We start from the raw sequence: 13308 nt of genomic DNA on the forward strand, positions 1-13308 counted from the left end.
GGAAGCAGGGCTCCTGGGTTCAAGGCATACCATTCAATCAGGACTGGAGCTCACCTTGCTCTGCTCAAGTTCTAGTGGGCCCTGTTCTCTTCACCCTGCTTACCCAGCCTGTGGCAAGACCAATCACGTTGGTTCCTCCCTCCCTTGGGGGGGAGGTGTGGGGGGGGCAGGGATAGGTTATATATTGACACCAACAGAGAGAGAAGGGAAAATTGGCTCCCTGAGTATTCCAGACTTGACCTCCATTCCGCTGCCAGCTCCCCTTCCAGGAAGAGGAGGAGCCAGGCTAGCCTGACCTCTGCAAGAGGCATGGTCCCCAAGGATGGGTGCACCCTGGACAAGGTGGGAGTGGTGAGCCGTCCCAGGGGCAGGAGGGGTGTTTGCTGCTCTGGAGAAGGGTTAATTCAGGGAACAGTGGACTTTGCACCCCCTTCCACCCTCCTCCAAGCCTGTGGAATCCTTTAATCAAGTTGGGTGCTGAAATTTCAGCTCTGAAATGCCGCCTTTGTGCTGGCATCCAGGCGGCCGCCCCAGAGTGCGGGGGTCACTTTCTCGGCCCCGTTTCTCTAAATGGCCTCTTTGTTCCTGCTGGGCCGCTCAGTATCAGATGTGATTAAAGGGAGATGGGGTTTGGGTGGGGAAGAGAGAAGGGGCTGGGAGAGGGAGTAGGGGGTTAACCCTTAGGGGATAGGGTGTAGGGGAGATGGAGAAAGGGGTGTTTTGGTCCTTTATCAGGGAGTCAGTCCCTTGCTACTCACCTGGCCAGGCCAGGCATCGTCTCTTCAGTCCTCTCCAGAAACACCTGGCCCCTTCTCGCTACACATGGAGCCACTGCCTGACTGAGGCCCCAGCACATCCGGAACTTTGGGTCTAAGGGTGATCACAAGGCAGGTCTCCCAGCTTCTCCAGGGTTATTTGTCCTCTCTGGGGCCATTTCCCCTCGTCCCCTACCTCCAGTGACTTCCCAGTCGATCTCGAGATGCAGGGGCCTGGTGGTGGGGGTTTCATCTTGATGGAGCCCTGCCCCCTGTCCTGTGGCTTCATGTCTAACCCCACCGAGAGCAGGAGCAGTGAACAGACTGGAAATGGACTAACATCCTATTTTTCAACAGAGGCAAAAGGGTGGACTAAAAATTATGAGCACATAAGGTTAGTACTGATCGACACCTAACAATTAGAGAATAGGTGACTGCGTATTTGAAAACATAATAAAGAGATCCAGGAACTGGCGTAGGGTTTGTTGCTAAGCATATCGCCGCGTGAACCAAATTGCCGTTTCTTCAGCGGTGACTGGTCTGGGAGGTCGGAGGAATGCCACAGATACAGCAAGTATTGATTTTGGCAAGGTCCGTGTGGCTGTGACGGAGAAGTGTGTACCTGTGGTGCTGTAATTCGATAGAACCAGAATTGATGGGACAGTCTTTCCCTGAGTGGAGACAACAGACCTGATGATGGAGAGGGAGTTAGTGGTGTACACAGGGCCTGCTCCTTCATTTCAACCTTTTTATTGGCGATTTGAATGGTGACAAGGTTGCAGCTACATAAAGCTCGGAGGAGAGCTAGTAAGTCGTATTCAGGATTCCAGAAAGTTTAATCTAGGTGGGAAATGGTCAAATCCAACAAGATGAGACCTGTTAAAGATCGGTATAAAATCGTGCATTTATCTACAACAAAACCAACCAGCAGGGAACAGCCTATGTACAGTTGGGGTGATCTGATTTGGCAGCAGATACCGTCTGTAAGGGCAGGGTTTGCAGCTACCACTAAGCTTCATGGGAGCCAGCAGTTTGGGGGAGGTTATCTGAAGGGCTTCCATGGCACAGCTTCCAGATGGGAGTTTGGCCACCCTGGAGGACTGGGCTAGATCTAGGCACTCCCCAGCCCACCCCAGGTCCTGACTGAGAGGCGCGGTCTGGAACAGTGAAAGCAGCGTCACTTCAGATTAAAAGTGAAAGTAGGGCCCACAGACGTTGGGCAGGTGGAAGATGGTTCATGGTGCACTGAAGGAGTCAGCACTGCCTTCAAATTCCGGCACCAGCCTCCTTAGCGCGAACCTCTCAAAGCTTCAGTTTCCCCATCTGGAAAATGGGGGTACTGATCGGACCCACTCCTTCCGTCCTGCATGACATAAAGCCCTTGGCAAGGTACTTAGCCAGGGAGCACTCAGTACATGGTAGCTGTCACTTATTAGCTGGGGATAAAGAAGACTTCCAACCATTGGAGCCATCCATCAGTGGGACACGGACGGTGGTGAAGAGATTTCCTCTGTCCCGGAGGTGGAATGGCTCCTGGCCCCCAGCACAGCTTGGAATTCTGCTGAGGAGAGTTCTTAGGGAGTAAGCACTGAAGGGGTAGATAGCATGTCTACCCTCCTGGGTTTACACTTAGACACAGGCAACGGCTTTGAAGATGGGCTAGATCCTGGAGTAGGGGTGTGTGTGTGTGTGGCAAATGGAAAGGTGCAGAGAAAGAAGGCCCAGCCACACATCCAAAAGGTCCAGGCCTGCTGGCTGCAGACAGCAAGAAGTCAGGCCTGACCTGCCTCTTTCAAATATCTGTCCCTTGAATTCTTTGCAAGTCCCCTCCCCTCTGCTGGGCAAGCAAAGGGACTGCTTGGAGGCCCACTGACTGCATTCCAGCTTGAGCCAACACAGCGGGGCTGGGGGCACAGCTCCCATCTGAACCCTCAGCCTGGGCACAGACTGACCCCACTCCGATGCCAGTTGTCCTAACCCACTGCATTGCCACCACCTTCCCTAGGGGAGACGGGAGACCTCTGGGTTATCTATCCTTTGCATTCCACCCCTAGCTACTTCCAGAAAGTGTTTGAGGAAGCACCAGTACAGGGATAAGAGACCAAGAGACAGGCCAGGTCAGTCCCACCAAGCAGGTAACTGGAACCTTTAATTTTATTATGTGGAATGCTTAATGCAGAGTTAATAGGGGCTGCAGAACCTAGGAAGGGGAGCAGGGAGGGGGAGCTACTGAGATAAATAAGAGGGGGGCAGTCATGAGTTACATGTGGATTGTGGGGGCTGCAGAACAGGAAAATAGGGGCAGACAGAGCTACATACTTTATTCAGATACCACTGGGAGGCATAGGGCAGAAGGCCAGGGCAGAATGTACACACAAGGAGTTTAGTGTCTTCAGCCTGTTGCCAGCGACCTGGGTGCTGGGCCCTGCGTCTCCTCCTGGAGCAGAGGGTTTGGGCTTGAGAACCTAGCTCTCTGGGAAGCCCGAGGAGGTGGGGCTGACAGAGCAGGGACCACAGAGCCTGGTAAGGGAAGAGGGAGTTCGTGGGGAGTCGGGAGGAAGGCTCTGAATTGTCTCCGAATCGTTTCCTCACCTCTGGGGATGTGCCTCAAGGTCTGGGAGGTCTCAGTGGAGGACCGGGGGCCCTCTTTCTCCACTAGACAAAGAATGAGGTTACTGGCACAGAATTGGATCTGGGGCCTCTGTGCCAATTCCTTCCTGTGTTTAGCGGGGGAGGGGATGGGGGAGTGAGGAGACCTCCCCCTGAGCCCCTAACCCACCCCCCACCCCCTCTAAGGCTGTTCAAGGCTGTCCTCAGCCCCCAAGGGGCAGACATAGCCCACTTCAGGCACTGATGCAGGTCTCTGGTTGGCCTTGATCTTGGGCACGTGGCACAGGTGGCAAGGGTTATGTCAGACCCCTCATTTTCCATGAGAGAAAACACAGGCACAGGAGTGGCAAGGCCTCGGATTCCCATCCGACCCTGGGTGCTTCCCCTCCCACAGGAGGGTGAGCGAGTCCTTCTCAGGTCCTGGGATCGAGGGTCATCCTCGGGGGAAGGTGCAGCCCCCCATCGTTCAGTCTAGGGGCAACAATCAACCTCCTTCTCCTCTGCCCAGCCTCGTAGGCCAGGGCTGTGCCTGGGCTGGAGCCTGGATAGGACGGGGTGGGGTCATCAAAGGCAGTGAGCCAGACAGAAAGCCTTCCCTCAGCTGTCAGCCTCTGCAGCCTCCTCCCCAGCCACCACCAGCCTGAGATGGGCAAGGAACAGGACATGAGGGCTGGGGGAGGGGCGTGCTACCCAGAGGGGCTGGGCAGGGCTGGTGGTTGCCAGGACCCCCTTTAAGGCCGGGACAGCGTCGTGTATACTGGCTGCTCCCAGTGTGTGGGGCTGTGGGATGGGGGCCCTGAGGGGCTGGGGTCAGAGATGGCCGTGTAGAGGGGCCGCTGGGAGGGCCCCATGTAGGAGAAGGCCGAGTAGAGGCCCGAGGCCTGGCCCGAGTGGCCGTAGTAGGGTCCTGAGGGCTGATGGTCAGAGTAGTCAAACTGGGGGCGGGAGATGGAGGGGAAAGCAGAGCCGTAGTGGGGCAGACTGAGGGAGGTGTAGGCGATCTGCGAGGTGGACGGCTGGTCGCTGTAGTGCGGGGGCCCCTGAGGCCCCGCGGTCTCCGTCTTCACCTGGGCTTTGGTATCCACACCAGGTGGCGAGACCGTGGGCAGAGCCACGCCTGGTGGCTTGGAGATCCAGGCGGAGTGTCCACTGGCCACAGCCAGGGCGCTGCCCAGCCCATAGCCAGCTGCCGAGTAGCTGCCCACGTGGCCCGGGTGCCCATTGGGCGGCAGGTACTGGTCCAACTCAGCCACATCAAAGGTCTCCATGTTGGACATTACCTCGTGGCTGATCTCGCCGATGTCCACGTTGCCAAAATCGATGTGAGGCTTCCCGCCCTCCCCCAGGGAGCGCCCATCCCGCTTGGGGTCTGCCTTGCCCGACTGCAGCTCTGTCTTTGGGGTGGTCGGAGGGGTGGGTGGGCCATGGCTCTGGCCTGGGCGGAAGGAGACAGAGAGAGAAGCAGGAAATGAGGTCAGAGGCTCATGGATCCGGATGGTTCACCTTCAGACAAGAGGTTCACCTCCAGGATGCTGAGGCCTGATCCTTGCGTGACCTTGTACACTTTCCATGTTTGGGCAGCCTGAGTTGGGATTTACTTATGTAACAGTCTTGGGTTGGCCTGCAGTTGTTCATGAAAGTCCCCAACCTTAGCGATGGGTTCTGCCTCCCACCCAGAGCAGGACTTCCTTTGTCCCCACCCCTTCTGGAGAGGCCTGCTTCCTTTTGAAAAAACCTTTCCCGTTGGAAAGGTTTCTCTCCCTGCTCCCATTGCTCCTTAGCTGCTGAACCCAGTGGGGTCTGGCTGTCCATCCTGCTCGCCTGCTGCCCTCCGTGCACGCTCAGCCTCTGCTGGCTGCTCTCCCTGCTGACCTCGCCTGCCTCCTCATTCTTGACTCTGCCTTTCTCTTTTGCTGGCTTGCCTGTGCCTCCTCCTGCCCTGGCTCCTGAACACAGATGTGTCCCTTCTAACCCCTGCCCTCCTCCCAGGGCCCCTTACTCCAGGAAACCTTCCCTCTGAGGCAGCCCCACTGGCCATCCTGGCGGTACCCATCACACACCACGCTGTCCATTGTTCCTCCAGCTGCTTTTCCCTGCTTGTTCAGGACAGCGCTGAAGTAACTGACCTGCTCCACCCCTGTTCTTTGTCCATTTTCTCACGCACATAGTCATTCAGCAAACACTTAGGGGACGCTGTGCCAGGCATGGGATACAAGTGTAACTAAAACGGGTCTTCACAAGCTCACAGGTTTAGGGAGACCCTGAGCCCCACACATGGCTAGAGTGGAGCTTCAGAAGCGCTGTGATGACGGGGCGTGCACAGGTTTCAGGAGACCAGCAGAGGAAGCCACACATCCTGCCCTGGGGAATTGGCCAAGGTGTCACTGAGGAGAGGTAGCTGAGCTGGGCTTTGAAGGCTGAGAAAAAACCCATGCTCACAGTTATGTTCTGAGGTGGTGGTTCTGTACATGGCCCAGGTAATCTGGTGTGTGTGTGTGTGTGTGTCCCTGAATCTAGAGGGTGGTGTGTACATGTGTGGGGGAGGGCTGGCTGGACTGGGATTCCCTCAGAGACAGACCAGGCGCTCCTGGAGGGCAGGCCTGTGCCTTCTCCAAGACCAGAGGCAATGCCAAGTCCTGCACTGGCCAACTGCTCTGGACCTTGGGTTTCAATCCTGGCTCTGTCACTTACTGTGTGACCCTGGGCAGACCCCTATCTTCTCTTAACCAGTTTCCTTATCAGTAAAACAGAGACAACATCAAGCAGCTCAGACACAGCCTCCTTCCAGAAGCCTTCCTTGACCAGAATCTGGCAGGTGGCTGGCTATTTTTGGAGATATGGATGGATGGATGGTGGGTGACTCCTCCCTGGGGTCATGCCCCTCTGGGTCCTGGGTGGGCTTTGTGTGTACTTGCTTCTTCCTGTACTTAATTCAGGTGTGTTTATCCCTGCTCCTCCCTCTAGACCGTGGGCTCCTGAGTGTTTGCTCCCGGGCTAGGCACAGAAGACTTGGGACATATCTTTTGAAGGCAGAGCTCTACTCCCTGAGGCTTCCCATACGCGAGGCTTGAGCCATGCATGGCGTTCTCTATGTTACGAACACAGGCGAGGCAGCTGTGTTGCCATCAGAGGTCCCGGAGCCAAACGCCTGGGCTCAGACCTCAGCTGTGCAGCAAGTCACTCTTCATATGAGAGTAATGAGCCTCCTGGCTGAGGTCTGAGCCCAGGCAGAGTGGCTGCCTTATCCCAGTTTAGAATGATCGAGTGAGTTAATATACATACAGCAGTTAGCACAGTGCCTGGCACACAGTAGGTGTTCAATTAGTGTTAGCTGCTATTATCATTCATGAAACAAGAAGCCCTACGTCTGGCCCTTGCATGGCGTGTGCTCAACACCACATGCCGTGTCTCCCCCGTCCGACTGGGAGGTGGGGAAGTGGCAATGATCTCTTCCCCATCTGGCCTTCCATTTCTCAGAATCATCCTGTCCCGCCTTTCCTTGTTGTAGTTCTCTCATGGCCTCCTTAACTGGCCTGTTCACTCAGCAGCCGGGTCCCCTTCCATCAGCCAGAGCCATCTCGCCCAACTGCCTCCCCTGGCCCCTGAGTCCCCACTGAGCTCCCTTTGGGCCCCTGCTCCCCCGCTGGGGTGACTGCACAGCCTGGCAAGGCCTTCCCAGGGCTCAGGGTTATTATGGAGTAGCAGGGTCTCTCATGCCATCCAGTCTTTGCCTCTCTGCCTTGCCCAGGCTTCCCCACCCCAGCTCCCAGCCCAGCATTCACCTGATGGGTGCTCAGGGTTCCCGTCCGACATCGGGGAGCCCTCTCCAGGGTGCCGGTGGTCCAGGTGGGCGCTCTTGTAGTGGGCCTGGATGGCGGCAGCCCCGCCCTGCTCGGCCTCGCCGCCGGGGCACTCCGACTCCCCCTGGGCCGCTTTCCCGTTCTTCCGCCTCCGAGGCTGGTACTTGTAGTCCGGGTGGTCCTTCTTGTGCTGCATCCGGAGACGCTCAGCCTCCTCAATGAAGGGGCGCTTGTCACTTTCATTTAGCAGCCTGTGGGGGGGGGCGGTTGGGGGAGACAGCAGAGGGGCCAGCATGAGAGGCCTGGGGATGGGGAGCCCAGCGAGCAGGGCCCAGCATCAGAGCTTGCTCTTTGATTTATGGACTGGAAGATGTGAGGCCGAAGGAACCCCAGGCTCAGAGGGCTGTGATCTCACCCCCAAATCTCTTAGGCGCTGGGGTGTGAGAAGGGTCAGGCAGCTGCTCCTGGTAGCCTGAGGATGGAGTTCAAAGTAGGAATAGAGCTTAGGAGGGGCAGACGTCAGTTCATGGAGAGGAAAAACTCTCAGCATCAAAGCTGTCTGCAAGTGGAGCTGGCTGCCTGGTCAGGGGGTGAGCTCCCTGGCACTCAAGGTGTGCAAACAGAAAAGCAGCATGGTGAGGAGGAGAAGCCCAGTCTCTGCTACTTACTAGCTGTGTGACCATGGGCAAGTCATTTCTCTGAGTCTTAGTTTCTTCGCCTACAAAACAAGGATGACCATAACCTACTTCACCGGGTGTGGGACTGGCCAAGGGAATGGACGTGAAGCATTTGCACCAGGCCTGGGGTGGGGAGGCGGGCACTTGAGAAACAGATGCTATTCTAATGCTGCTTGGACAGGATGACCTGGGTGGGCCCATCTCGAGTCTGGAAAACTGATTCTGTAAACTCCAGCGTGCTGGGCTGAGGGGCCCTTCACTGCTCCCTGGGGAATCATATCTCCTTGTCCATGGGTGACAGAGAATAGAGGAAGCCAGATGCTCTTCCCAGACCTGGACAGGGGTAGACAAACCCTCTTCCCAGTCCGAGACCAGCCAATGGAGGGCAGCCCTGAAGGCACTGCCCCTGCCCACTGGACTCCAGTCTCGGGCCAGTGCTAGAGGGTGGGCAAGGGGGTGTTTTCAGGGCTTGGCTGCCCCAGGGTGAGGAGGGCAGGATGGGGTACCTTGCAGAGGGTGCTAAGTGGAAAGGAACACACACCTAGACATAAGGGACCCTGGAGGAGCAGCTCTGTCCCTCTGCCCAAAGGGCGGCGCTCTCCAGCTGCCACCACTCCCAGTAGGTGCCCTCTTCCCCCAGTCAGCAGGAGGTAGAGCCCTCCCCACCCAGGGTGTGAGCGGGTGGTCATACCAGGCACCTCCTTCCCGGGAGCAGCATTCCTCTGCAGCTTAGCCTCCCCCCTCTGCCCCCTCCCCCAGGCTATGGAGCCCAGCCCCAGCCCAGCTTTCTCCAAGGATCCCTCTAGCCCAGTGATGGGATGGGGACCCCAGAGCAGAGCCTCAGTGGTCAGGGTGTGGGACACAGTCTTCCTCCCACCAGCCATGCACCCCAGCCAGGTTTCTGGGAGGCTGGGCCCAGGGGAGTGGGTGGGGCAGGCCCTGAAGGTGTGTGGGTGTGTGGGGGGTAGAATTGCACTTGAGGGAGCAGAGCAGGCTAGGCCAGCACAGAGGCTCCTGGGATGGCTGGAGCCACTGAGCTCAGTCTCCCACCCCAGACCTTCCCTGTGCACTCTGCCCAGCTGGCAGCTGAGTGTGAATCAGCAAGAAAACGGCAGGGGACTCAGAGGGAGGGCACAGGCCAGGCAAGAGGGAAGAGTCCAAATGCATCCCACTGTCACTTCCCCAGCTGGTCCGCCACAGTACCAGGTTAGCCTGGATAGAAACCTAACCTCAGGCCCCCCTGCCATCCCCAGCCATGGCCCTCACCCCAGCCCGGTCCCTCACTGGCTGCGAGGCTCACCCCACCTCGAACCGCAACCCCAGCCTCAGCCAGACTTCAGCTCTGTTCAGGCTTTTTCCTAACCCAAAAACCATCCTGCCCCACCACGGAAACCCAATCCCAAATCTAGCCTTGACTCCAGGCCGGCCCCCACTCAGCACGACACCCACAGCCGCCACCCACAGCTCTAACAGCAAACCCAATCCTCATGTGCACCTTCACTTCAGCTCTGCCCTCTGGGTCTCCCAGGTTAGGAATAGGGGTGAGGAGACGGCTGGTTCCCCACCCAAACTTGAACCCCCAACCTGAGGGGGTTCCAAGATGGGAACCCCCATCTACTCCTCCTGGTAGGGAAGGGGACTGTGGGCCTGGGCTGAGGGTGGGGGTGTCAGGGGAGGCTCCAGCCTGCGACTCCCTTTTAATCTCTTGGCTCTAATTATTCTCTCCAGGCAGGTCGACCAACACACAGCCAGCACCATGTGATCCGAGCCTAACAGTCCTCTCCCAGGCAGGCGCCAAAGGTTAGCGTGACTGTCGGAGTTCACGTAGCCACTTAAGAGCCAGGACCTGGACGCTGATGTGTCTGTCCCCAACCCACTTCCAGCACCCCACATAGTCTGTCCGTCTGTCTCTGTTTTCAGGTTGAGGGCCCCTGTTCTCCAGTTTTGCAGGCCTAATCATGCCCCTTCCTGAAGGTCTGGGAGTCATGAGCCCGGCCAGGCCCTCAGCAGGAGCCCAGAGAGAGCGGGCAGCCCAGCAGGGAGGGATCCAGATGCCTCTCATGATCCCGCCCAGGAACCAGGTAACCCGCCCACATGTTGGCATAGTTTTTGATCCTTGCCATTGTCCTGCCACTCTCCTACCCCTGGGATTGGCTCCCGAGCAAGCAGTGCCTGCTTTCCTCATTGCCCCACCCCAGGTTGGCCCCTGGGGGGCACCATGGGTCCCTGTGCGCACACCTTGAGTGGTGGCCTGGCCAGGAACGAGTCCTCTTGAAGGAGCCCAAGCCCCGGGTTCTTGGCTGGGTGAACAGAGAAAGGGAGAGTGGAGGGTCCAATCTTAAATCCTTGGCGATGGGGTGGTGGGAGAAGTGGGGGTTCATCCTTGCTCTGAAGCTCTCATTGGACTCGTGCTGTGATCTGCTCACAGTCCCCAGGGCCTGCTCTGTCTGTCTGTCTGTCTCCCTCCTGGTCTGTCTCTCACTTGCTCTTCTCTGTCCCATGGCACCAAGGGTGCTGGCCTAAGCGGGTGAAGATGGACCTTGGGCAGAGGAGCTAGCTTTGACTTCTGCTCTCTGGGTCCCCACAGTAGGTCGGCTGCTGAGCCTGGGACCTGCCCAGAATGAGCGGAACGCTGAGGGCTGAGGCGGGGAAGGGGCACCAGGCCTTCAGCAAACTCATGGCCAAGGACAGGGCCAGGGGGCTGGATGTGATTCTCTCTTGGTCTCTTGGGGGCCCTCCTGCGCCTTCCATCCCCCTAAGCCTTTGGCCTTCTAGACCCAATCCCCACTGTGCTGAGGGCAGCAAGCTCCTCTGACAAAGCCCTAACTTTCTGAAACCTGAGTGCGCCTCACTGCTCTCCTCTCCTTTGCCCCCACCCTCACAACCTTCTGGCCATGCCTGAGAGTGAAGGGGGGACCCACCCTTGTCACCAAGGGCGGTATAGGGAAAGACCACTGGACAGAGTCAGGAGACCTTGGCTCCCGCCCTGGCTCTGCCACCAGCTGTTACGTGGCCTTTGCGGTCCCTTTGCCTTTTAGGGCTATCTCTTGGGCAGTCTAGTGGGGAATCGGGTGACCTCTGCAGGGTCGCATCTCCTGGAGCCCCTGTTCTCTTTGTGAGCTGCCCAGAACTCCCGGGATGGGGGTTGCCCTGCTCGACATGTTCCCAAGGAGGCAGGGCTGAGACCCAGACCTGAGGGGAGGCTTGACCAACTTCTTCCTTGGGGAGATGTTTTTCCCCAGCCTGGGATTCTGAGGGACCCTGGGTAGAAAGGGGGCCAAGCTTTCCTCCTGGCCAGGGCTTGGCTCCCACTTCAGGGCTGGAGGGGTAGGAGGTTACTCAATGCTGGGTGGGGCCCTGGAAAGGAAGATGGCGCCGAACTGGCAGAGGGAGGGAGAAAGAGACAAGCCTGGCAGCTTTGAGAGGGGGAGGCTTTTTTCTGTGTGTCCACTTCCCTCTGGGAGGAAGAAGCCCTGGCCTGAGGGAGGGTGGGGTCAGGAAGGCACAGTGAGGGCAGCTGGGATACGTCAGGATCCTGCAGATTTGTCCCACAGTAGTTCTCCATCCCTCACTCTTTCAAAGACTCCTGTCTAAATTCTTTGCTTTTCTTGAGCTTTCCCTACTTCTCCAGCTGACTGCCTCAGTTTCCCTGCCTCTCCAGCCAGGCCTTCAGTTCTTTCCCAAGCGTTTCCCCTGCATCCCACACCACTGGGATCGGTGGCAGTGGCACCCGTGAGAGTGCGTGCTGTAGGAAAGCGGTTAGTGAAGGTCTGCGGTGCGAGCCCTCTGCCATCCTTCCCGCTTTTGCTCCCCCAGAAGCCCAGGCCCTACCGCCTGCCACCGACAGAATTCCAACCACGAGGGGGCGCCTTCCTGGCCGCTGCCCTGGGTGGGGAGCCAGCACCACCCCAAGGGGGTACTTGTAGGGGCAGGGCGGCTCTGATGCCCACACCTGGTCTTACAGCCCCATCAGAAGGTGGCTGTCCCCTGGAGAAGGGCCCAAGGAATGCCCGTCCTGCCTGAACCCACCCGCAGCTGGAGGGCTCGCAGAAGGTCCCGGAGGCGGGTGGGTGCTCACCTCCAGAGCTTGCCCAGCGTCTTGCTAAGCTCGGCGTTGTGCAGGTGCGGGTACTGGTCGGCCAGCTTCCTGCGCGCCGCCTGTGCCCACACCATGAAGGCGTTCATGGGCCGCTTGACGTGCGGTTTGCTCTTGCTGGCGCCGTTGACGCGCACGGGCATGGGCACCAGCGTCCAGTCGTAGCCGCTCAGCACCTGGCTGACGGCCTCGCGGATGCACACGGGGAACTTGTCATCGTCCGCCTCGCCATCCTGCTGCTCCTTCTTCACCTTGCCCAGCTCGCCGGGCCCCGGGCTGGCTCGCAGGCCCGATCCCCCGCCGCCACCGCCGCCGCCGTCGGGCCCCAGCGAGGGCGCGCTCCCCGGGGACAGGCAGCGGGGCTCCTCAGAGCCTACGGGGCTCAGCTCCACCTCGGAGAGGTCCTGCTCCTCCGCCATGTCGCCCCCGGCCACCGCCGCCTCGGCCGCCTCCCCGGGGCCCGCCGCCGGGGTCCTTGCGAAGAGTCCCACGCTCACCTGGACGGGAAGGAAGGCGGGATGGAGCGGTCGCTCGCGCAGCCCCGACGGCCGGCGGCCCGGGATACGACGCGGGCATAGCCCTGAGGTGGCACCCGCCTTGCTCCCCCCATACCCACTGCAGCCCCCGGGGCCCGCGCACATGCTAGACCCCGCTCGGCCTCCTACCTCCCGCCTCCACGTCTTCCCACCACCTGGTCCCAACCGTCTCTTGGTGTGGGTGGGTTTGGGTTTTTTTTTTAACCTCCTTTTGGGTGGAGGTTTGTTGATGGAAGGGAAGAAAAACGGACTCTTTATTCTGCTCTAATCCTGGCTCCTGGAATTTCCCACCTTTTTCTCACCTTTCCTTCTTCCCTTCCGTCTGCCCCCACGGGGTCTTAGAGGAGCTGGGTGGGGGGCGGGTGCGGATGTCAGCCTCTCTCCACCCCACGCCCCACAGCAGGGTCCTAGACCTAGGCCCAGGAGCGGAGGAGCGGACTGCGCACTCACTCACCTCCTCAGACCTCTCCTCCAGCCTGGGGCTCGTCCTTAGGAAGTGGAAAACCGTGTCCCAAGGTGTGCGGTCCAGCTCGGGGCTGGAGGGTGACGCTGGTGGGCTGGGAGGGAGGGGCTGGGGGGCCCTGAGCTTCAGGCCACGGCCTCGTCAGGACGGAGCCTGAATCCTCACCGCCAACCACCCTGGCCGGACAGCCTGAGACTGACTGAGCACTGAGCTGCTGCCGAGGGCTGGGGAAGGAAGGAGGGGGAGAGGGGGAGGGGGAGGGGAGGGAGGGAAGGGCAGAAGGTGGAGCCTCCAGCGCTTTCCTTCGTCCCCAACACTCAGGACTCCTCCGTCAGGCCCCCCCACCCCAGCTCCTTGCGCTGCTGCCCCAG

The 13308-nt window shown here is 59.1% G+C and overlaps 1 protein-coding gene across 1 annotated transcript; it reads right to left on the reverse strand.

Annotated features, from left to right (window-relative positions):
* Positions 1-2891: 2891 nt before the first annotated feature.
* Positions 2892-13142, reverse strand: SOX10 (SRY-box transcription factor 10). Its single transcript, XM_019752958.2, has 4 exons — positions 12929-13142; positions 11921-12435; positions 7148-7416; positions 2892-4800 (listed from the first exon to the last, which is right to left on the reverse strand). Exons 2-4 carry the CDS (start codon positions 12355-12357, stop codon positions 4097-4099), a joined length of 1410 nt encoding a protein of 469 aa, XP_019608517.1. The 5' UTR covers positions 12358-12435; positions 12929-13142; the 3' UTR covers positions 2892-4096.
* Between the last annotated feature and the right edge of the window lie 166 nt (positions 13143-13308).

Source organism: Rhinolophus sinicus, linkage group LG02 (assembly GCF_036562045.2).
Source record: "Rhinolophus sinicus isolate RSC01 linkage group LG02, ASM3656204v1, whole genome shotgun sequence".
Lineage (NCBI taxonomy): Eukaryota > Metazoa > Chordata > Mammalia > Chiroptera > Rhinolophidae > Rhinolophus > Rhinolophus sinicus.

Bases quoted from the DNA above. Each gene is read 5' to 3' on its own strand.
- SOX10 (XM_019752958.2), bottom strand. From the start codon at position 12,357: ATGGCGGAGGAGCAGGACCTCTCCGAGGTGGAGCTGAGCCCCGTAGGC. The intron at 7,417-11,920 runs GTGAGCACCCAC...CCCCCCCCACAG, and splicing joins ACGCTGGGCAAGCTCTGGAG to GCTGCTAAATGAAAGTGACA. The intron at 4,801-7,147 runs GTGAATGCTGGG...CCTTCCGCCCAG, and splicing joins GAACCCTGAGCACCCATCAG to GCCAGAGCCATGGCCCACCC.